We start from the raw sequence: 24,932 nt of genomic DNA on the forward strand, positions 1-24,932 counted from the left end.
TTTTTAATACATTTCCTGTTCTTAGGGGAAAACATGAATGGTTACATGAAAAATAAAAATATCAAATTTTTTTCTCAGGATAAGTTAAATTTTAAGCTTGTTCCACTAATTCCAAGTTTCTTGGATGGCTATTGAATAAAGATCAACTAACCAATGCTGAATGGTAATAAAAGTTCTAGATTCACTTGCAAATCCAGTATAATTTTAGCTCCAATTTTCTATCTTCCAGCCTCCTTATGAACATCTTTCTTGGTTTATTAAATTATTTATAGGCTATTGTGTGTCTAAGATGGGGGATTTCGTGGTCTAAGAAATATACATCTCCAGTTCATCCTTTTGTGAATTTTCAGTACCTTACATTGGGCATGTGACTCCTGAGGACCCTCTCTCATATTCCGAACATAAAAATTTATAATGCATACACCAATTGGGTTATTTGAGAACTGAGACTTACATTTGGAATGAATGAATGGTCTATTTTGGATAAATTTTCTTTTGAAGCAGTCTTTCCAATGTAAAATATTTAGAAAGAATTAAGTTGGAATGATTTTACAGTGATCAGTTAACAATATTTAAAGTACTTGGTTTAAATCTCCTCTTTAATATTCATTTTCTTCTTTTTAGATAAGATTTAGGAATTAAAGCTTTATTTAAGACAAATTTTTTTAGTATTCTTTTTGGAAACAAGCAGATATTTTGAATAGTTGCATAAGTTTTGTGACATTGGAAGATGGCTTCTTTACAATATTTGCTGTGTGGTTTTCTTTGGTTATAATTGAGACGGTATGCACTGAAAACATCAGTGATTTTCCTTCTTTTAAACAGGATTTCATTTCAGGTGGATCAAGAAGTGAACGTTGTGATATTATTTCCAATTTAATAAGCAAAGGCTGCTCAATTGATTCGATAGAATACCCATCTGTGCATGTAATACCAAGTGAAAATGAAATGAATACGCAGGTGACACCAGGAGAAGTGTTGATCCAGCTGCGTCCAGGTTTGGTGATTTTCAAATAAATCTTGATGATTCAGACTTTAAATTACATTTAGCTTTATTTGCTTATATTTAATATTTTGTGAAAGGCAATATTATTGTAGTAGAAATAACAGTGGGCTCAGAAAAAAGAAATCAGAATTCTGATCTTTTTTTGTGCCTACAGCTAGCTAGCTGTGTGGCCTCGGACACTCTGCAAACCTGACCACATTATATTATAATTATGTGTTTCCAGACTTGATCACATTGTAGTGTAATTGTGTTCCAATTCCATTGCCAGCTCTTGAAGAAAGAGAACATGTTTTATTCCCCTTTTTCTCCAAAGCCTCACAGAGTGCTGGCTTTTAGTAAGCACTCTGTAAGTATATGTTGACTTGATTAGTTGATTAATTAATTAGTAAGAGATGTAAATTAAGCTAAGTCCTTAGAGCCTTTGCGATAAACTTTTAAACACAAAACTACAATTCATAATTATCATAATTGAGCTGCTTTGTGATGGCTCCTGAGAGTAACACATAGTTCTCCTATACCTCTCTTATACTTGCCATTTCATCACATTGTATTACACAGTTTGGCACATGTAGTAGGCCACCGGAAATTATTCATTTTCTTCCACTGCTAGAAAATCCCAGTGTACAAGCTACATATGACAAGGTAATTTCAGGTACATAGGTATGCATCAGTCAATTAGATGCATTTAGATTTAAGCAGTATGCAATTGCCTTTAAGTCTTCATTATTTCATTCTGGGTGGTCTTGTCCTGGCATTAAATTTTTAAATAACCATTATTGATACATGACCTCCCTTTTCCAAAGCTGAGCTATTTCTCCAGATTCTTCAATTACCAGAAAAACAAAGTCTATTTCTTTCTTGGCGTCAGGCATATTCCCAGCTTCCAATTAAAACTATGCTCTTCACCATATAAAACAATTATACAGCCTAGTATGGACATATACAAGCAACAGTTGGAAAGGGATACACAAAAATGAAGGTAATTAGGTTGGTAAGATTATGCCATTCACCATCTTCTATTGCTACCATAACAAAATTGTGTACACTAGGGGACGTAAATGACAGAAATTTATTTTCTCACAGTCCTGGAAGTTAGAAAGTACAAGATCAAGGTACTGGCTGATTTCGTTCCTGGGGAGGGAGAAAAAGAGACACACAGAGAGAAGAAGATGGAGATGAAGGTCTCTGGTGTCTCTTCCCATAAGGGCACTAATCTCATTACGAGGGCCCCACCCTCATTACCTCATCGAAACCTAATCTCCAAAGGCTCCATCTCCAAACAACATCACATTATGGTTTAGGGATTCAACATGTAAATTTGGAGGGAACACAAATTGGTCCATAGCTCTTGATATATAAAATAACATTTTCAAAGGCCATGGAGTAATTTTAGATATTAGTCATATTTTAGGCAAGAATATTTAATTCCAAAAAGCGAAAAATATTTTTATAGGTCAATATGTGTGTACATTGTGCTATAATATTTGAAGTCAGTATAAGAGAATAAATATTAAATAACAAAGAAAAGTTTCTCCTAAATAAAGTCTGTCTCCAAGAATAAATCAAAACTCTAGTCATAGACCATTTAATAATAACAATAACAACAACTGACATCAAAATACATGGGATGTTGGGCACCTAGGTGGCTCAGTTGGTTAAGCATCCAACTTCGGCTCAGGTCATGATCTCACAGTTTGAGTTCGAGCCCCACGTCGGGCTCTATGCTGTCAGCTCAGAGCCTGGAGCCTGCTTCCAATTCTGTGTCTCCTTCTCTCTCTGCCCCTCCCCCACTTGTGCTCTGTCTCTCTCTGTCTCTCAAAAATAAATGTAAAAAAAAAATTAAAAAAAATACATGGGATGTGAATAAAGTTGCTCCCAGAAAAATTAAGATCTTTAAATGCTTTTATTATTAAAGAAGAATGAACAAAAATTAACTAAGCATTCAAATTAAGATACAGGAGTAAAAAAAGGCCATAAGGAAAACAAGGGGAAGGAATTAATAATAAGTTAAGAAAAAAAATTAACAAAATGAAAAAGAGAAATAAAAAAAGAAAATGAATGTATAAATCCAAGAGCTAGTTCTTTTTAAAGTCCAATAAATAGACAAATTGCTGGCATAGCTAATTAAGAAAAGAAGAAAAGAAGTAAATAACCCAGTTATATAGATCATAGCCAGAGAAACAAATATTAAGGGAAAAAAGCCATTAAGAAAAAATTAATCACAAAAATCTGTGGTAAAATGTATAAATCTTAATAATATAGGTAATTTTAAGGAACATATGCATGACTAATATTGACTCAAGAAGGAGTGAGCCCTAAGAAACCTAATAAAAGATCAAAGAAATTAATAACATTATAAAATTATAAAATACTCACATTAGGTCTAAATGTTTTCTTCAGAATAAATAATTTAATGTTCACCCAAACATTAGGAAATGCATTATCCCTGTACTACATAAACTCTTCCATTAGTTTTAGAAAAGCCCTAGAAGCTACTCAGTTTGTACAAGGTTAGCATAACCCTAGTATTAAACCCTTAACATATTAGGAAATCACATTAAACCATATGTGATAAGAAAAACAATGCCAAAAGGAAAAAATACATGTTTTGTTATCTCAACAGATGCTGAAAAATTATACAATAAAATTTAGTGTCTATTCTGCCAAAATAAAAATTTAAGAATAGTTCCTTAATATATATTAAAATCCTTCTGGAAGTTTTATGTAAAAGCAGTTAGACAAGAAAACCAAATATGAGTTATAAATATTTTTAGAAGATAAAGCAAAATTATCATCATATGTCTATCTCATAAATCCAAGCAAATCAACCAAAAATAATTTTTAAAATAGAAAACAAAAAATAGGGGCACCTAGCTGGCTCAGTCCACAAAGCATTCAACTCTTGATCAGGGCCATGAGTTTGAGCTCCACCTTGGACCTAGAGTTTACTTAAAAAAAAAATGAATAAAAAAAAATACCTCAGCCTTTGTTATATAAATAAGGTATGCATATTAAAATAAATATATAAATATGCACATTAATTAATTAATTAAATGGCAGGTTTTTTAAAATATTCAAATCAATGGATTTCTTACATAATATTAAATATAATTTAAAAAAGGATAAATTCCTAGCAGCAACCTAAAACACAAACTGTCTAGGATAAACTTTAAAAAGAAAATGTATAAGATCCACTGTGCTACCTAGAAGATATGAATAAATGCAGAAGAATTTTATGTTGCTGATTAGGAAGACAATATTATGGCAGAAAGAGTTAAGATGCCAGAGTAGTAAGGGGATCCTGGGCTTCTCTCTTCTCTTGAACACAGCTAGATCAACATCAAACCATTTTGGATACCTAGGAAATTGATCTGAGGATTAACAGAACAATCTTCATAATTTGAGAGAAAGAACGTGGCAGCTTCTCTTAACAAGCAAACCAAAACACACCTAGGATCTAGGACCTAAGGAATTATTTTTAATTTTTTAATTTTTATTTCATTCTATTATTACTGTTGTTGTTTCTTCCTCCAAAATGACAAGATGGAGGAATTCCCCTCAAAAGAAAGAACAGGAAGAAATTATGACCAGAGATTTAATCAATGCAAATGTAAGTAAGGTGTCAGAACTAGAATTTAAAACAATGATTTTAAGGATAGTAGCTGGGGTTGAAAAAAGCATAGAAGACACCAGAGAGTCCCTTCCTGCAGAGATAAAAGAACTAAAATCTAGTCAGGCCAAAATTAAAAATACTATAACCAAGATGCAAACCCAAATGGAGGCCATAAAAATGAGGATGGATAAGGCAGAGGAGTGAGAGAACAATAGAGAAGATAAAATTATGCAAAATAATGAAGCTCAAACAAGAGGGAAGCAAAAATCAGGGATCATGAAGACAGACTTAGGAAACTCAGTGATTTATTAAAATGTAATAACATTTGTATCACAGGAATCCCAGAAGACAAAAAGAGAGAAAAAGGGGCAAAAGTTTATGTGAGTAAATTATTGCTGAAACCTTCTGTAATTTGGGGAGGGTGACAGACATCAAAAGTCAAGAAGCACAGAGAACTCTCATTAAATGCAACAAAAGCTCATTATCTCTAATACATATCATAGTCAAATTCACAAAATACACAGACAAGGAAAGAATCCTGAAAGCAGCAAGGGGGAAAAAAAAAGCCCTTAACCTACAGGGGAAGACAGATCAGGTTTGCAACAGATCTGTCCACAGAAACATGGCAGGCCAGAAAGGAGTTGCAAAAGATATTCAGTGTGCAGAATGTGAAAAAATATGCAGCCAAGAACACTCTATCCAGCAAGGCCATCATTCAGAATAGGAGAAATAAAAAGGTCCCAGACAAACAAAAACTAAAAGAGTTTGTGACCACTAAACCAGAACTACGATAAATTTTAAGGGGAACTCTGAGTGGAGGAAAAAAAAAAAGCAACAAAGACTAGAAAGGACCATAGAGCATCACCAGAAATATCAACTCCATAGGTAACACAATGGTACTAAATTCATATATTTCAATACTTACTCTGAATGAAAATGGATTAAATGCTCCAATCAAAAGACATAGGGTATCAGAATAGTTAAAAAAAGAAGATCTGTCTTTATGCTGCCTGTAAGAGACTCATTTTAGACCTAAAGACACCTGCAGATTCAAAGTGAGGGGATGGAGAACCATCTGTCATGCTAATGGACATCAACAGAAAGCTGGAGTAGCCATACTTATATCCGACAAACTAGATTTTAAAACAAAAGACTGTAACAAGAGATGAAGAAAGGCATTATATTGTAATTCACGGTCTATCCATCAAGAAGATCTAACAGTTGTAAATATTTATGCCCCCAACTTGAAGGAAACCAAATATATAAACCAATTAATAACAAACATAAACACACTGATAATAATCCAATAATAGTGTGGGACTTTAACACCCCACTCACAGCAATGGATAGAACATTGAAGTAGAAAATCAACAAGGAAGCAATGGCTTTGAATAACACACTGGACTTAACGAATGGACTTAACAAATATATTCAGAACATTTCATCTAAAGCAGAATACACATTCTTCTTGAGTGCACATGGAACATTCTCCAGAATAGATTGCACACTGTGTCATAAATCAACCCTCAACAAGTACAAAAAGACAGAGATCATACCATGCATGTTTTCAGATCACAGCACTATAAAATTTGAAGTCGACCACCAGAAAAATTTGGAAAGCCCTCAAATATATGAGGTTAAAGAACATCTACTAAAGAATGAATGAGTTAACCAGGAAATTAAAGAAGAAATAAAAAAAATACATGGAAGCCAATGAAAATGAAAATACGACAGTCTAAACCCTTTGGAATGCAGCAAAGGCAGTCCTAAGAGGGAAGTATATTGCAATTCAGATGACATGATACTCTATGTAGAAAACCTGAAACCAAAATTTTCCAGAAATGTCCCAAATACATAGCCTAACCTTAGGCTATGTAAAACTAGAAAAACAGACAAAAATAAAAACAAAAAACTATCAAATAAAGTCGAAAGCCAGCAGAGGAAGGGGAATAATAAAGATCAGAGCAGAAATAAATGATATAGAAGGAAAAAAAAACACAACAGAACAGATCAATGAAACTAAGAGCTGGTTCTTTGAAAAAATAAACAAAATTAATAAACCCCTGGAAAGACTTATCAAAATGAAAGAGAAAGAACCCAAATAGATAAAATCACAAATGAAAGAGGAGAGATCACAACCAACACCACAGAAATACAATTAGAATACTTTGAAAAATTACATGCCAACAAACTGGAAAATGTAGAAGAAATGGACAAATTCCCAAATACTCACAAACTACCAAAAATGAAAACTGGAAGAAACAGAAAAACTGGAACAGAACCATAACTAAAAAATGAGAATGATTCAGTAATAAAAAAATCTCTCAACAAACAAGAGTCCAGGGCCAAATGGCTTCCCAAGGGAATTCTACCAGACTTTTAAAGAAGAGTTAATACCTATTCTTCTCATAATGTTTCAAAAGATAGAAATAGAAAGGAAACCTCCAAACCCATTCTATGAAGCCACCATTACCTTGATTCCAAAACCAGACAAAGACTCCACTAAAAAGGAGACTTATAGGCCAAAATGAATAAGGATGCAAAAATTCTCAACAAGATACTAGCAAAATGAATTCAACAGTACATTAAAATAATTATTCACCATGATCAAGAGGGATTTATTCCTGGGCTGCAGGACTAGTTCAATATTCACAAATCAGTCAAGGTGATACATCACATTAATAAAAGAAAGGATAAGAACCATATGATCCTGTCAATAGATGCAGAAAAAGTATTTGACAAAATATAGTAAGTGTTCTTGATATAAACCCTAAACAAAGTAGGGATAGATGAAACATACCTCAACGTCATAAAGGCCATATACTAAAGACCCACAGCTAATATCATCCACAATGGGAAAAACAGATCCTTTCCCCTATGGTCAGGAACAAGACAGGGATGTCCACTCTCACCACTACTATTTAATACAGTACTGGAAGTTGTAACCTTTGCAATCAGACAACAAAAAGAAATAAAAGTATCCAAATCCACCAGGGAAAAGTCAAACTTTCACTATTTGCAGATGACATGATAACTCTATGTAGAAAACCTGAAACCAAAAATTTGCTAGAACTAATACATGAATTGAGCAAAGCTGCAGGATATAAAATCAACATGCAGAAACCTGTTGCATTTCTATACACCAATAAAGAAGCAGCAGAAAAAGAAATCAAGGAATAGATCCCATTTGCAAATGTACCAAAAACAATAAGATACCCAGAAATAAACCTAGCTAAAAAGATAAAAGATTTGTACTCCGAAAACTACAAGAACACTTATGAAAGAAATTGAAGGGTACATAAAGAAATGGAAAGCATTTCATGCTCATGGATTGGAAGAACAAACATTGTTAAAATGTCTGTACTACTCAAATCAATCTACACATTAAATACAATCACTATCAAAATACTAGCAGCATTTTTCACAGAGCTAGAACAAACAATCCTAAAATTTGTATGGAACCACAAAAGACCCTGAATAACCAAAGCAATCCTAAAAAAGAAAAACAAAACTGGAGGCATCACTATTCCAGATTTCAAGCTATAATACAAAGTAATAGTCATCAAAACAGTATAGTACTGGCACAAAAACAGATACATAGATCAATGGAGCAAAGAAGAAAACCCAGAAGTGGACCCACAACTACATGGTCAACTCATCTTCAACAAAGCAGGAAAGAATATCCAATGGAAAAAAGAGTCTCTTCAACAAATGGTGTTGGGAAAACTAGAGGGCAACATGCAGAAGAATGAAATTGGATCACTTTCTTACACCATACTCAAAAATTAAATCGATGAAAGACTTAAATGTGAGACGAGAAGCCATCAAAATCTTACAGGAGAACACAGGCAGCAACCACTCTGACATCAGCCAGAGCTACTTCTTATTAGGCACATTGCTGAAGGCAAGGGAAACAAAAGCAAACATGAACTATTGGGACTTCAGCAAGAAAAAAAATTCTGCACAGCGAAGGAAACAGTGAACAAAACTAAAAGGAAGCCTATTGAACAGGAGAAGATATTTGCAAATGATATGTCTGAAAAAGGGTTCGCATCCAAAATCTATAAAGAACTTAACAAACTCAACACCCAAAAAACAAATAATCCAGTTAAGAACTGTGCAAAAGACATGAATAGACACTTTTCCAAAGAAATGGCCAACAGATACATGAAAAGATGCTTAACATCACTCATCATCAGAGAAATACAAATCAAAATCACAATGAGATACTATCTACACCTTTCAGAAAGGCTAAAATTAACAACACAAGAAACAACAGGTGTTGGTGAGGGTGTGGAGAAAGGGGAACCCTCTTACACTGTTGGTAGGAATGCAAAGTGGTACAGCCACTCTGGAGAGCAGTATGGAGGTTCCTCAAAAAACCAGATATAGAACAACCTTACAGTCTAGCAATTGCACTATTAGGTATTTACCCCCAAAATACAAAAATATAGATTTGATGCAGTACTCAAACCCCAATGTTTATAGCAACATTATCAACAATAACCAAACTATGGAGAAAACCCAAATGTCCATTGACTGATGAATGGATAAAGAAGATGTGGTGGTAAATATATATATATAGAGAGAGAGGGAGAGAGAGAGAGGGAGGAATATTACTCAGCCATCAAAAAGAATAAAATCTTCCCATTTGCAAGGATGTGGATAGAGCTAGAATGTGTTACGCTAAACAAAATAAGTCAATCAAGAAGGACAAATTCCATATGATTTCATTCCTATGTGGAATTTAAGAAACAAACAGATGAACATATGGGGGGCAGAGAGAATAGAGGGAAACAAACCACAAGAGACTCCTAATGATAGAGAACAAACTGTGGTTTCATGGAGGGAAGTGGCTGGGAGATGGGCTAGATGGGTGATGGCTACTAAGGAGAGCACTTGTGATGAGCACTGGGTGCACTGCATTCTACTTCTCAAACTAACATTGCCCTGTAAGTTAACTAAAATTTAAATTAAAAAAAAAGGAAGACAATATTACAGCAATGGCAGTTTTCTATAAACATACTCTATAAATGTAACAAATCCAAATGAATCAATAAATAAGACAATCCCAATCCAATTTGAATGAAGGTTTTTAAAGCAAATCTTCAGTGATACTCATTATGCATGTATCTTTGTATAAAATAGAATATTCATATAGGATAAATTCTTATAAATAGATTTACCTAAATTTATTTAGGTTCCCAATGTATATTATCAGGTTATTTATAAGAAAAATGGATGTCCAGTTAAGGCTTTCAGAGTCAACCTTGCCTTTTCATTCTTTTTAATCTCTTAAATTTTTACATGTAACTCGTCTGTTAGCTGTTTTCTTTTCCCTTTATCCTAGAATTAAAAAGCTGCAACATTTTTCCTAAGCTTATTTTAACCATCTTTAGTTCTTTTTGTGTGTGTGTGATTTGCCTTTCATACAAATTTTCATGTTTTTCTAACTGAACATTAATTTTCAGTAGCTTATACATGAAGCTTATCATATATTATTTGCCTCAAATAAATATGACTATATCCTCTCAAAATGTCTTTCTCTGTTTTAAATACTCGGGATTTGAAAATTATAAGGTGAATTTTTTTTCTATTATTGTGTTACACTTAAATATATACATTTAAATGAATTTAAATTTAGTTTGTTCCTTTTTGTATATATAATGGTGGTTGATTCTTCCTGAGACTAAAAATTAACAGTTCAGAAGGTGGGTAACAGTTTCAGTGCTATAGATAAACAATGATAGTAATGGTGATGAGGCAGGAGAAAAATGGACAGGCATGAGAGATAATGTCTCTCATTAGCATGCCCAGGGGTTGGTGATTGATGAGCAAGGAGACACTGGAGCTGTGGCTTAAGTAACAAGGTGAGAGGTATGGCTGCCTTCTGTGGAAGGTTGGTACTGAGTTCAAACTGAGACATCTTAATTTGAGGTAGTGACTTACTGTATTTGAAGCTGAAGTTCAGCAGGAGGTACAGGTTGGATAAAGATGTGGGAGACCTCAACGTGAGTTCTTAACTAAGGTCACTGAAGGCAGTATGGGGAGTAGAAGAGTGAAAAGAGACATGCTTAATGTCTATGTCAATCACTATGGGGCTTGATTCTGTTTAGTTTCCCACTACTATTTGGATTTCTGTATGCAAATTAGTGTAATTGTCTAATGGGTGTAAGCCATCTTTCCAACATAGCTATGACAGAACTCTGTATTATAATATACATATACAACAAGTAGTTATTAAATTACATTTAATAAGTTCATCTAAAAAATGCATATGATGGGGCACCTGGGTGCTTTAGTCAGTTAAACATCAGACTCTTGATTTCAGCTTAGGTCATGATCTCACAGTTCATGAGATTGATTCCCACATTGGGCTCTGTGCTGACAGTGCAGAAATAACCTTTAAAATAAATGCACATGGCACCAGTTGTTTTGTTTTGTTTTGTTTTAAGTTCATTTATTTATTTTGGGAGAGAGCTCAGGGGAGAAGCAGAGGGAGTGGGAAAGAGAATCCCAAGCAGGCTCTGTGCTGTCAGCGCAGACCCAACTCAGGGCTCAATCCCATGTCTCTGGGATCATGACCTGAGCCAAAATCAAGAGTTGGATGCTTAACTGACTGAGCCACCCATGCACCCTGACATGCCAGCTTTGAAGCATAACATATAAAGCTACACTTTACCAACTCCAGATATATAGAAACATCACTCCTCATGATATGAAAGTCCTCTCTACCATGACACATATAATGCATACCTAAGTGTAAAATGAATTTATCCCTTAATATTGATATTGATTTGATTTATTTATAATCACTTATTCTTATCTTATAAAATTCATTATGTTCAATGTAGCATCTATTAAGAATCTAAAATTTTTTTCATGAATACTTCTATTATATCATATACTAACTAAACTTTTTAAACAATGTTAGGATTCTATTGTATATTTAATATATGTAATATATATTATTGAATCTTTAAAATTTTAAAAATTTAAAAGTGACACTTTCTTTTACTTTTTACTTCTTAAACTATACTTTTTTTCTTATTTTTACCTATCAATCTTATGGAAAAATAGTAACAGAAGCTACTGATCCTACTTGATATTCCCTAAGAACACTGAAATGAAATCTTTAGGAAGGTAGGAGAGAGAAAGAAATCCTCTAATTCTACTTCAGAAGTAATATAATGTATATGATAAGGATAAGTATAATCTATACCTCACTAACTTAAGAAAATGTTTCAACATTAATTTATTTTTGTATTGTAAAAAAAAATCCCTTTAATTTAGTGTAGCTTAATTTAAAATATAAGATTTTTCAGGTATTCTTCTTAAATTAAAAAAAATTAACCATAAAAAATATAGAAGTCATTCATTCTTTTCCCCTCTACCCCTTGGCACAATCCCTTATTTTATCCCCCACAGAAATTCAGAAACGTGCTGGAGTCTGTGCCTTGATGTTTCAAACCCATCTCATTCTGGGGCCTTCTTCCCCCACCCAAGTACAAGAAATTGGCTCTTCTTTCTTCCTGCTAGTTTTCCACATTTTCTTATAGTTTTTCAATTTCATCTTATGTAGAACGTTTTTAGTTATCTTTTCTTAATGTCCCATCATGGTTGTTTCAGCCAAATCTTCCGAGATGTTAACACCATTATTTGAGTGATTTAAAACTCATTCTCACTACTTTTCATTCTTTGAACTATTAACACCAATACTGGCAATAGCTCTAAGTAGGTCTCAGCTTTCCCCCAAGTCCTATTTCTTATTCTATGTCACAGACTCACTTCTTCCCTTTGAAGTTAATTGACAGAAGAAAGGATCTGAGCTTTTAGAATCTCAAAAGGTATAAGAATGAAACTTTCTTGGAAATAATATAAGTAGTAGCATAAACATTTGGGGCCAGATGATATTCTTTCCTCCTCTGTGGGAAAGAAGTCATAGATATTAGCATCTCAGGAAGGTAAATATGTGGACCTTTTGAAATTCTGTATCAAAATGTGCTTCAGTGTAGTTTAGTTAAACACATCTATGAGTGCCTATGCATGTACCAAATCCAGAGGCTTCAGAGATAAATGAATAGTTTTTACCCTAATGAGGCTTATAATTTAGTAATAGTATTAATGATAATTACTAATGTGTGTGTGTATATATACACATATATATATATTTACATTGTACCAAATACTGCAGTAAATATTTTATGTAGATTATGTTACTTAGTAGCTCTTAGCCACTAAAAGAACCCACCTCTCTCAGAGTAGCATTTATGACATTACTGCCTACATTGATAACCTCAAAGCAAAGATGATCACAGATACCAAATCTTATTTTTACATGTGTTTCTTTCTCATCCATTATATTCAAAATTTCTAATGTCATCTGTCTTTTGAGCCCTGTGTTGGTGGCACCCCAGTATGAACTGAGCGGAGATTTTATATGGGGACACAGTATCCATGTCCCCATGAAAAGGTATTTCTACTACCTCCAAGAGAATGTTTCTTCCTCCTATATAAATGAAGCCAAAACCCAGCTAGAAAGCATATATGGAAATATCTCAAGCTTATGGGAAAAACAATAATCCAAGCATGGCCCCTTCAGTCTCCTCCTTAACATACTTAAATACTTAAATTTGGGATTAGTCTATTTAGGGCTGCCTACTTGAGCTGACAACTAGAACCTTACAGGAACCTCAAATGCCTTGCAGTTTAAAAGGGGTAATGTTTGTTTTCTCCAGCAATGACTAAAAAGCCTGTGCGTGGGAAGAGTCTCTTTTCCCCTTTATTAGAAACTTGTCTTACTGAGGCCTCAGCCCAAGCTGAGGTCTATATACTTCAAAATCAAGCTAGAGAAGCCTAAACCCTCCAGCCCTGACCATTTGGCAAGGCTTCTATACAGCCATCTTCTCTGAGGCCAGTGAGACCACGATTTGCTTGCAAGGCTAAGAGCAGCTACTGTATGCTGAGAGCTCTTGTATGGCTAACATTTGGTTGGACCTCCCCTAATATCTTAGTCCTCTAAGGAACTATGCCTTTGCAGATTCTGTTGGCTAAGATAACGAACCAACTTTATAACAACCTGCACAATACACTAAATATCTAGGGCATTATTCAATAACTCCATGAAAACACACAGACTTTCATCTTTAGACAGAGACACAATAAACTGTAATGATCACCAAGATGAAAATACCATGTGGTCAGTGCCTAAGGTCTTCAGCTTATACCCAAGTCAACAGTTAAAAAACAATTACACAACTGGTAAAAAATAAAAAAAAAAAAAAGGAAGAAGCTGATCCACACATTAAACCACATGAACCACACTCCCCAATTATGTTCCATTTCTATTTCTTATCAACTTGGCTCTGTCTAGATTTCTGACATTCTCCTGAATTGAACCTCTCCATCCAAAGAGCAAGACATTTCCACAGGGACAGGCATTCTCGCTAGACATTGGGAAAGCAGAGCTGAATATACGCTCTTTGGAGGCAGCCCAGCTCCTAAAGGGAAGGAGTGAGGGAGTGGGATGGGTGGCCTTCACATGCCAAATTCTCCTCCCAAAAGCTTGGACCCAAAATAAGAGTGTTACAGTAAAGGGATTTCCAGAATATGCAGGCAAATTAGTAATGAGTAATTTCTCCCATCATTATTATTACATGCCAGAAAAACCTTATTATTTTGAATACATTCTGTAACTGACTTGAAAACATCTGACTTATAAAATAATTTGCAAGAAATTATTGCTACTTCTGAAAATATGATTTGATAAATTAGAGGATTCTTTTGATAGGTAGATCAGGCTACCTATTGTATTTACAAATTGGTGTTTATTAAAAAAATTTTCTGCTCAAATTATTCTCCACTGATACTTAATGACTTACAAAGCACTTACTTTATTGTTTAAAAATGTAAATTCACAAATTACCTGTATTTAAATTGACGACTTTTTACCATATACTTACAGGCTTCCAATTATGGGATGAATAAGTCATGGGAATAAAAGGCACAGCATAAGGAATACAGTCAATACTGTAATAACAATGTAACAGTACGGATGGTAGCTACACAGCATAACATAAAAACTTGACAAATCACTAAGTTGTACACCTAAAACTAATGTAACATTGTGTGTCAACTATACTCAAATAAAATAAGTAAATAATAAATAAAAATAAGTTAAAAATAATAACAGAACTACCAACTCCATAGAGTACTATATCCTTATATACAATGATACAGGTCCTTGTAGCAAATGATAATGGATAGAGAATTAAATAAAATTGCACTGCAGACAGTTGTTGGGAAGCTCCCACATTTCTCCTCATGGTGACCCTCTCCTCTCATCTAGTTCCTTGGCCTCCATGATCCCTCCTCAACATATGTTTATCAAGTATCCACTATGCATTAGACAAATTGTGTTCCCTACATTGCCCAGGTGCCCAGTGGGGCACTGCTGGGTACCATTCTTTAGATCACTGTCTCGTTCCTTCTCACGATTAACTGTCGGGAAGAATCTCATTATCTAATTCATAATGACATACTACTTATTTTGAATAGGTTAACATACTGCTAAGTACTAGAGTTTTCACATCTCATATGTAAATATGCCTTAACCCAAAGGGATAAATTTGCATCTGCATACAGTGAGAGGTAACTTTTCTTAAGATGCCTTTCTAGTTTCCCTCAAACCAAAAGCCACTTTCAAACCAATACAGCCACCTACTCTTGAGACAGAATGCTACTTGCTATACTGTGCTATGCTTTCCTAGATACTAAGGGAAACACAGGTTCATGTGGCAATATATTTCCTATTGCATTTATACTGGCCCATATGTTATTATCTCTGCACTACAGAATTGTGACAAATCCATTGTAGAAGCTGGAAACAAATAAATTGATGAAGTTTTCAAACTGTTTTAAAATTATTCCAGGATGTTCCTAACTTCATTCATTATGTACAAATTTGTGGTAGTTGTTCTGTATATAAAATATAACCGATTCATTGAGAGCTTATCCTGAAATGTTTAAAATGAATATTATATGACGTTTGTGTTTCTTTGAACTAGAAGCGGAAGCTAATTTTATGCTGAAAATTCATCCTCTGAAGAAATACCCTGTGGATCTTTATTACCTGGTTGATGTCTCAGCATCAATGCATAATAATATTGAAAAATTAAATTCCGTTGGAAATGATTTATCTAGAAAAATGTCATATTTCTCCCGTGACTTCCGCCTTGGATTTGGCTCATATGTTGATAAAACAGTTTCACCATACATTAGCATCCACCCAGAAAGGATTCATAATCAATGCAGGTATCTAGAGCTTGATGTGAATTTCACAATGCCAAATTAATTTTTTTCTTAGAAAATCTATTTGTTTTTATATAAATGACTTACTAAATTTTATATTTGTTTTATTAAGTGAGAAATGAAAATATTTGGAGAGGAAGTATGTTTTTATCCGAAAACTTATGAGCTTATAACTTGGGACTTCTTGTTTTATGTTTTTTCAAATATGATTCAGTTTTATCACAAAAAAAACCCTACAAATAATATTAGTAATTTTAGACAAAACCCCAATATTCAGGCTACTATGTATAGCAATACCTGTTTGAGAATTCTGTTTTTGTCCTTTTTGATTGCTCCAAATTTGTTAAATGAAGGTTGGTCAAATTTAAAGTGCTTATATTGCCAGTACTGCCACTGTCTTTCCTTTACTGTGTTGTGACTAGGTTTGTAATTTTGTTGTTTAAGATGTGACTTCAAAGAAAGCTCTGCTGAAAGAGCCTCTTTTCTTATCATTTTGAAACTCTGATTCTAAATAGCATATGCTCCACTATGAAACAAGAACTAACCTTAAAAATAAAAGTTTCTCACACAGTATCCTAATTATCCTGTCGAGTGCTGAGAGAGAAATGTGTTCAGTTCTTCGTTAATATAACATTTCATTTTAACATCTTTCCTATTTCCATAATCTGCCCAGATCACTTTAGAGTGTACACTCTAATCTGCCCAAACAACTCGGCTAACTGTTGTAATGGATGCATCTCCTCATGGAGCTGTGTGCACCTTCTCCTGAACGTGCATGTGCCTGAGAAATTGTTCGCACTTTGGGGGACATCATGGGATTCTCAAAACAATTTTAATAAACTTTCATGATTCATTGATACTTTCACCCCAATTATCACTTTAAAAACTAGCATAATATTTTAAATATCAAACAATGGTATAATGTTTTCACTAAGTTCCTAAAAAAACATTTCCCAAAAAGTGTTTTTCAACTATTCCATGGTCAAATATGATAGGAAAGCACTGCAAATTCTTATCTCCTCTTAAAAACTAGCCATGCATATTAGCATAACAAAAGCTCTGTAGGTGTCCTATATTGAACACGTTTAGTCTTTAGTTTTTGGATACCAAACCATTATATTCCTATTTCCTACTTGCAAAGAAACATCCAACAGTATTGAACTTTTCTGTGATTTTATAAAGTACTGCTTTTCTCTAATAAAAGTTCCTTGGCAAAAAAATTATTCTATGTTCTTTTTTTACACCAAACCACACAATTTTACTGTGAGTAGTATTTTGGATCTTTGAATGAAGCATAGCAAAATAGAATTTGCATTTCTTCTTTTTTTACACAGTGACTACAATTTAGACTGTATGCCTCCCCATGGATACATCCATGTACTATCTTTGACAGAGAACATTACTGAGTTTGAAAAAGCAGTTCACAGACAAAAGATCTCCGGAAATATAGATACACCTGAAGGAGGTTTTGATGCCATGCTTCAGGCAGCTGTCTGTGAGGTAAGAAGTTTCATATCATTTTGCTCAGATACAAAATTCCCCAAGAATTTAATATTTTTTTTTCCTCTTTGGTGTATAGAGTCAGAACATAATATAGAAGAATACATTCTTCTGACTCTTACTTGTCACCAGTGTTATTCATTTTGGTATGTGTTCAGGACAGAGGGGCTAAATTGGGAGAGGGAATAATAGGGAATAAATAGGAAAATATAAAAGGGAAAGAATAACTTACACACTTGGAAAATCCTTTCCAAAAGGGCTACTCTTTTTCACTTACCACTTTCCAAAGAAGAGCCCGAAATAGCCTGTTTTCCTACTCACATTGTGTTGGTGCTCTGCACTTTGTAGCCCTGGCTTGTTCTTCCTCTGGGGGAGTGCCAGAAATCTCTAGCTGTGAGATGTGCAGTCAAATGGCTATGGTAAAATAGAGGGTATACAAATAAAAGGTAGTGCTATTTAGGAAACAGCATTGTATTTACACACATCATTCTAGCCTGACTTAATATTTGTTAAATTCCCAACTTTACATTTCTTGAGATCGAGACCACAGTACAGATCTATGGTATGGTACAAGATCTAATTACATGTTTATTTTAAGAGTCATATTGGATGGCGAAAAGAAGCTAAAAGATTGCTGCTGGTGATGACAGATCAGACATCTCATCTTGCTCTTGATAGCAAATTGGCAGGCATAGTGGTGCCAAATGACGGAAACTGCCATCTGAAAAACAACATCTACGTCAGATCTACAAGCATGGTAACATAGCAATAGATTCTTAGTAGTTATGATTCTTTTGGCCAAGATATAGGTTTAAATTGACAATTCACCTGTTCTTGTACCAAGAAATTACCTGAATGGGCATGATCCAGAGTTAGGATACACCATGAGAGAAAAGTTATGTAATAATGCAATCGGTAAATGCTGATTGATATATTAAGACTAAAACACTTTAACAACATCTAGTAGCTGAGTCTCTGATATGTAAAATGAAAGTGATATAGGAGCTTACTGTGTATGGAATTAAATAACATTAAAAGGAAACGTGTGTATATGTATGTGTGTGTGTGTGTGTATGTGTGTGTGTGTGTGTGTGTGTGTGTGTATACATATATATGTATACACTTTTTGCTTTATATTAAAAACAACTGGATCTGCATAGTGGGTATCTAAAAACAATATTAAGGATTGGTAAGAAAAGTGTATTTGGCCTGAAGAATCCTCACAGTATAATAGGGAGAACTAAATACAGACTAAGAAAAAAAGGAATAAAACAAGGTTGGCTTTCAATATTCTGGACCTCACACCTTCCCTCTGAAGCTTATCTATATTTAGGGGATCTTTTTTTAAATCAGTGGATAACTGGATTGCTTCCTGAGGATTAGCTTCAGCTCTGAATCATATACTTAATACAATCTCCTAGAACCACATCTTTCCCAGCATTAGCTACTCTACATGTGGAAAATCAACTGTATGAAGCATCATTTATTTCTGATGCAAACTTATTTATACACAATGTTAGAACAGAGCTTCCAACTTACTCAGATCTTGGTATCCCAGTGTCTACATATTTTTTTCCCCTGGTTTTATAGGAAAAAAAATCCGACAGTTCTGTTCATTAAGTAGTTAGATCCAAAAAACTTAACTATTTATGTCCTAAGAACATAGTAGCCAATTAAAAATAATATACATGAATCATCAAAAAATACATGTGTGTATATTTATGTCATTCGTAGTAATGAACTTAAGAATAGAAATCTGCCAAGCCTCAGAATCAGACTAGACATCACCACCCTCATTTCCTGTTCCACATTGATTTTCATGCTGCCCAGTTTTGAAAGATACGATATCATCTAAAGGAACAAAGCCAAATGTAATCTTAAAAACACAAACTACCTCCAGCTAGTAGTTCATGGCTACCTGACAGATGTCAAATTATCACCTTGAAATTTAAAGATATTCCAAGGCGCTCTGGTAAGTGTACCGTAGTGCTCCAAGGCACCTCATCCTCAAACACACTTTGGGAATTTCAATATTAGAAGCATATAAGTTATGTAGAAATTTGTGTGGTTCCCATGAGTCAAATTTAAATAGTTTAAATTTAGTTAATCTGGAGCATCTTACCAGACTTACTAAATATCTAGAGGAGCAAATATTACTGCATAGAATAAGTTCATCCCTTGGTTGGTTTAGCCCTTGATAGCAGCCTCAAAATTTAAAGATTTTAAAAGGTAACTAGAGTTTGAATTTTAAAATTGGGGATTTGGAATTATTCCAATAATGTCTTTCCCTTTTCTAATTCTCTTCTATTCAGTCACATTTCACTTTGGTAGACCCACCCATTTTAATTTAGTCATTTCTTATCTTTCCTTCCTTCTATTTAACCTTTTAAATCTGAGATAGAGTTCTAATTATTTACCAGGGAGTGGAGGAGGAGACAAGAGTAACTATTCTATTGTGAGCCAAGGAGAAGCATTTTTTTAAAGAAAAAATAATAATCACATTATTCTCAAATTGCATTGCATTATCCTTTTGAGTTTTTGCCAAGTCACTGAAGTCATGTCTTTATAATTATATTTAGAGGGTGCTGCTGTCCATCTTGGAAAGATTCCTTAAGGCAAAGAAATGCTCTCATAATTTTAGACATATACCATGCCATATAACCTTATGGAAATTAATTATAATTCTGGTGGAATTTTGCACCGTGTTTGGGCTCTTATGACATCAGGAATTTGGATAATCTGTCATCAACTGCATTTGCCTTCTTGAACTTTGTTCCACCTACTTAACAGAATGAAACTTCCACATGTCACTGATGTATATTGAGTAAACCAAGGAGCAGTGTGTTTGTTAATACCTTAGAAGAATATATTTATCTCATTTATCCCAGGTCTTTGTTTTAAGGGATCTTCTTCCTAAGAATTCTCATTCCCTTCATTTCCAGGGACACTGCCCTAAAACAAAAGAAGTTGAAGCATATTGATTGATCCCTCGACTATGCATTTATATCTGCAAGATGTGCTACTGCTCTGAACCTTCCTATATCCAAAGCTACCCTGAACCTGACTCTAAGCAGATTTACCTGCTTATTTTAAAATGATCTCCATCTCTCTCCTATTTGGCCATTATAGAGGAAATTAAAAAGGTATAAGTTAGACAAGCAATTAAACACTTCACTTACTGGCTCTACCTCCTGCGGCCAACACCAGCAATGTTGAATGGTATCTGGGCTTCTTGGTCTAAGACTCTGGTTGTTTTATTTATAAAAGGAAATAACTGATAAAAGACCTTTTATATGATTAAATAACATGGGCCAGAGTTCTGCTACTTGTACACATAGCTATTTCATGAGGGTCAATGTGACTTCCAAAATAACAACAACTACCATGTTTGGGGTATTTATTAACTGAAACCACTATAGCAAACACTGCATACAGCATTGAATTTATCTTTACAGCAACTGTAGAGTAGTCATAATTAGCCTTTTTTTTTTTTAACAAACAGAAAAACTGAGGGTAGAAGTACTTAAGTAAGTTGACTAAGGACAGACAGCTAAGAAGTTTTAATAAGTAGCAGAGGTGGGGCTCAAGTAGCTCAGTCCAGTTCAATCTTAAATTAAAATCTGTATTCTTTGCCACAGTGTCTCAAGGGAAAAGTACAAGAAATACAGCAGTGAAGTCCTTGGTGTAATTTCTGATCTAATTTCCTGGTTGCAGTCTTACTTATGAAAGACATAAAGCACATAATTTGGCTTACATGAATAAAGAAGACAGAATTAAAAATAGTTTCTATTTACACATTATTAAAATTAGTATATGGATATTGGAAAATAATATCATACTATTGAATAAATTACATTTTCCACTGCTTTTTCTCTAATTCCAGAATGAAAACTTGAGTAATATAGTTTTATAATTTATCCAGTAATAATGTCTGTTTAAAATATGGCATTCTTTCTAAAATAGTAGGTATTAGTATAAAAATCATTAATGGTATAGAAGAAAGTTATTAATACTGGGTCTAGAATTTCAACCTGTTTCTCCACCCAGCTCCTCCAGGATGATTCTCAGCCTCCCTCAGAGACTTCCTTACAGTATTCACCCCATGCTTGGCAGTGGCCAAGAATAACACCAAGGTCTACAGTAACAGTGAAAGGGAGCTGAGGAGCAAAAGTTGGAAGAGGCACACCAGCCATGCAATGAACCCTTCCTTATTCGTGGATTTTTAAAGGTTGTTATGACTGTCTGTTCTGGATGGAGATATGCAAATTGGCAAAAATCCTACCATAGTCCTAAATGTATTTAGTAGCTTAGATTTGGTGTTTCTTTTTCTATCCAGCCTTTTTTTTTTCTTTTTTTGTCTCATCATATTATGGTTCAGGGATTCTTCATCTTTCCTATCACATAACTCCTCAGAATCCCCTTGCTTCAGGATTCATAGTTCATTCCCTCCCCTGAAGCCTCAATTGGATATACTCACTGCTGAACTGGTCACCATCTTAGAGGACAGAAGCTGAACTGCAGAAGGCATATTAGGCATTACTAAAGAGTTTTGCTTCTTTATGGGTGAAAACGGTCAATATTCTGCTTGTGATTTCTCATGTAACTTTATTTAACATGTTATTCACTTATAGTAAGCCAGTTAGGAAGGCTTTTTTTTCCTCCATGTATCTCAACTACTTGGAATTATATTCAGTTTTTCCAGAGCTGCTGCTGAAGATAGGGAGCCTGACAAGATGCTTGACTAATTTAATCTATAACTTTGTTGAGTTAACAAAAGTTAAAGTTATTATATTTATTTGTGTTCCTATTTTTCTGACAGGGCTATTTCTGACATTTTCAAATGTCTGAGAGCGTCATTTATAATTAATGCTATTATATAGCATTCCATGTAAGGAGACAATATTAATCTTTTAGTAAAGAGACTTTTTACTTATTTTTGCTGCTCTGTGACTAAGAAGTAACTTAGAAATAACCTCAGAAAGTGTTAAATGTTTCCCTTTTTCTGCTTCTCATCTTCTTTGTCTCAGACACATATCAATAAAAATGCTAATTCATTGAGCACTTATTTTATGCTGGCACATTGTTGAGCATATTGTTTATGCTATCTCATTCATATCTCTTCAACCCATTTTATAAACAAGGAAGCTGAAACTTAGAGACCTCAAGTTAATTTATGCAAGGTCACTGAGGTACTACAAATATCAGTCAAGATCCACACCTATGCTGTCTAATAGCAGAATCCATTGCTGTGCTTATGCTGACTGCCTCCATTTATTACCCCCAACCCTAAGCTCTATGATCTATCTGCTGGACCCTCCACATACCTTAGCTCATTAAATCTCCGAATCAACCCAACAGAGTAAGCATCATATACCCATCCACAATGAAGTGGAGAGGGAGGGCAAATATCTTGCTCTGGGTACTTGATTCTCAGATCTCTAGCTTGCCCCCTATACCATAGTCTTCATACTGAGTACTGACTGCTTTTCAGAAGACCAATGAATGTGAGTAATTTTGGTGACACTGAAAGAAACCTAAATTAGGAGTCATTTAAAAAATAGTTTTAAGCATATTCAACCCTGAAGTCTTCCCAAAATAATTATTCTAAATGTTTTGAACACCTAAAAATATACTTTCCAAGCCTAAGTTTATACAATAGTCCTGATTTTGCATGATACTGAATGCTGTTTCTAATGAAAAATAAATCTAGAATAACCCCTAATCTTCTACCTTTTGTCACAGACTGAGGCATAACAGCACAATAACTATTTAAAGTAAAATGGAGAGACTGTCTAAACCAAAACCATCCTTTTAAGAGCATTAGTATCTATTTAGTCGCAGGGAAATTACCGATTTGTAATTATGGGAATAATAATAACAGTAATTCTAATATGGCTCCACTAAAGCATGTAATAATACTTTTCACCTTATTTCTTACTTTTTTCTCTGTGTTTAAAACTACCTAAAACTATAACTTCTAAAATCAATTAAAGAGATAAGACCAGTTTAAAGTTTTTTAGCACCTTTGGGCTTTATGAATATGCAAAATCAGGAAAGTAAAGGAAATGTCACCTGGGCAGAATGCACCTAGAAAATTTTATATCCTGTTTTAAGTCCACGTGCAGTTGAGTTTTTTTTAAATAGTGTTAAAACTTTTAAAACTAACAAAATGCCTCTGTTCAGCTTACTGCTCTCTTAACTTTTAAATTATAAATGCCATAAGAACAATAATGACTTCAATAATAACTTTAGAATAGATCTAATCTGAATGTTTCTCATGCTCAAAGAAAAATAGCCAGAGAATGATCTCTGCAAACAATATTTAGTTTTTTTTTTTTTCTTTTAAATTGAAAGCAAAGGCTGCACACAGAAACACCTGGGTTAGGCTTAGAGTAGTCTGGCACTGCTTTTATAATGGCTTTGAAAATGAGCTCTGAAAAATATAATGGTTTGCAAAAGTGGCACAATAAAAATAAAATGTGATGAAAATATTTATGAAATAGAATGTTCCAATTAAATGATATGTTTCAGTTCAATCATATTTAAGCAGAAAATTTTTATTACCACTCTTCATTGAAAAGCTTACAAAAGTTATCAGTCCATCCCCCTCCTTCAGTAATTGGGATAGCATGATTACAATGATAGTGTGTTTGCCAGGAGCCACAAATTCAAACATTTGAGGGGCCAGGTACAAAGGCAAAACCAATGAAGCAAATGAAGCATAGCTTATCCAAGCATAGCCCACTATCTAACCTTTAGTAATGTCCTCCAAATGGCTTTTACTAAGCAGTATTTTCTTGAAAGCTATCTTTTATTAAGTCCTATGGTACTTGTCACATTACGTTATATAACATCACCCAACATCATAGTGAGATAGATATTGCTAGTGCCTCCATTTTATAAATAAGAAAATGGGGGCACTATAGGGATCAGGAATTAGTCTGTGGTCACACAGCCTTATATATAGTAGTGCCTACAGTAAATGCCATGAAGTGTCACATCAGGACATGAGTTCCTATTCACCATTAATCTGAATTTAATAATTACAGAATGGTAAGTAAAAGCCTTTATACATATTAACTCACGTAATCCCCACTGTAACTATGAAGGGTAGGTACTAATATTCATACCTGTTTCATAGATATGGAAACTGGATCACAGAAAAGTTACAACAGTTATCCAGCATCACATAGCTAGTAAATGCAAAACCAGGAATTAAAGCCCAGGTGGTCTGTTTCCAGAGCCCCTGCTCTTGGTACGGTTCTCAACTGGAGTGATTTTGCCCTCCAGAGGACATGTCAATCTCCAGAGACATTTTGGTTGTTACAAACAACTGGGGAAGGCAGGAGATACTGACATCTAGTAGGTAGAGGCCAGGGATGTTGCTAAATACCCACAGTACACAGGACACCAGTACACCCACAACACGGAATACATAGCCCAAAATGTCAATAGAGCCACTGATAAGAAACCCTGGTCTATGTGATTACTACTGTGCAACTA

At 34.2% G+C, this 24,932-nt stretch overlaps 1 protein-coding gene across 1 annotated transcript in view; it reads left to right on the forward strand.

Annotated features, from left to right (window-relative positions):
- Positions 1 to 24,932, forward strand: part of ITGB8 (integrin subunit beta 8) — an 83,250-nt gene that overhangs the window by 30,345 nt on the left and 27,973 nt on the right. The window contains exons 3-6 of the mRNA XM_042919815.1: positions 826 to 997; positions 15,686 to 15,932; positions 17,264 to 17,429; positions 18,028 to 18,186. Coding sequence (XP_042775749.1) covers positions 826 to 997; positions 15,686 to 15,932; positions 17,264 to 17,429; positions 18,028 to 18,186 — 744 coding nt within the window. The remainder of the gene's footprint in view (positions 1 to 825; positions 998 to 15,685; positions 15,933 to 17,263; positions 17,430 to 18,027; positions 18,187 to 24,932) is intronic.

This window comes from Panthera leo, chromosome A2 (genome assembly GCF_018350215.1).
Source record: "Panthera leo isolate Ple1 chromosome A2, P.leo_Ple1_pat1.1, whole genome shotgun sequence".
NCBI lineage: Eukaryota > Metazoa > Chordata > Mammalia > Carnivora > Felidae > Panthera > Panthera leo.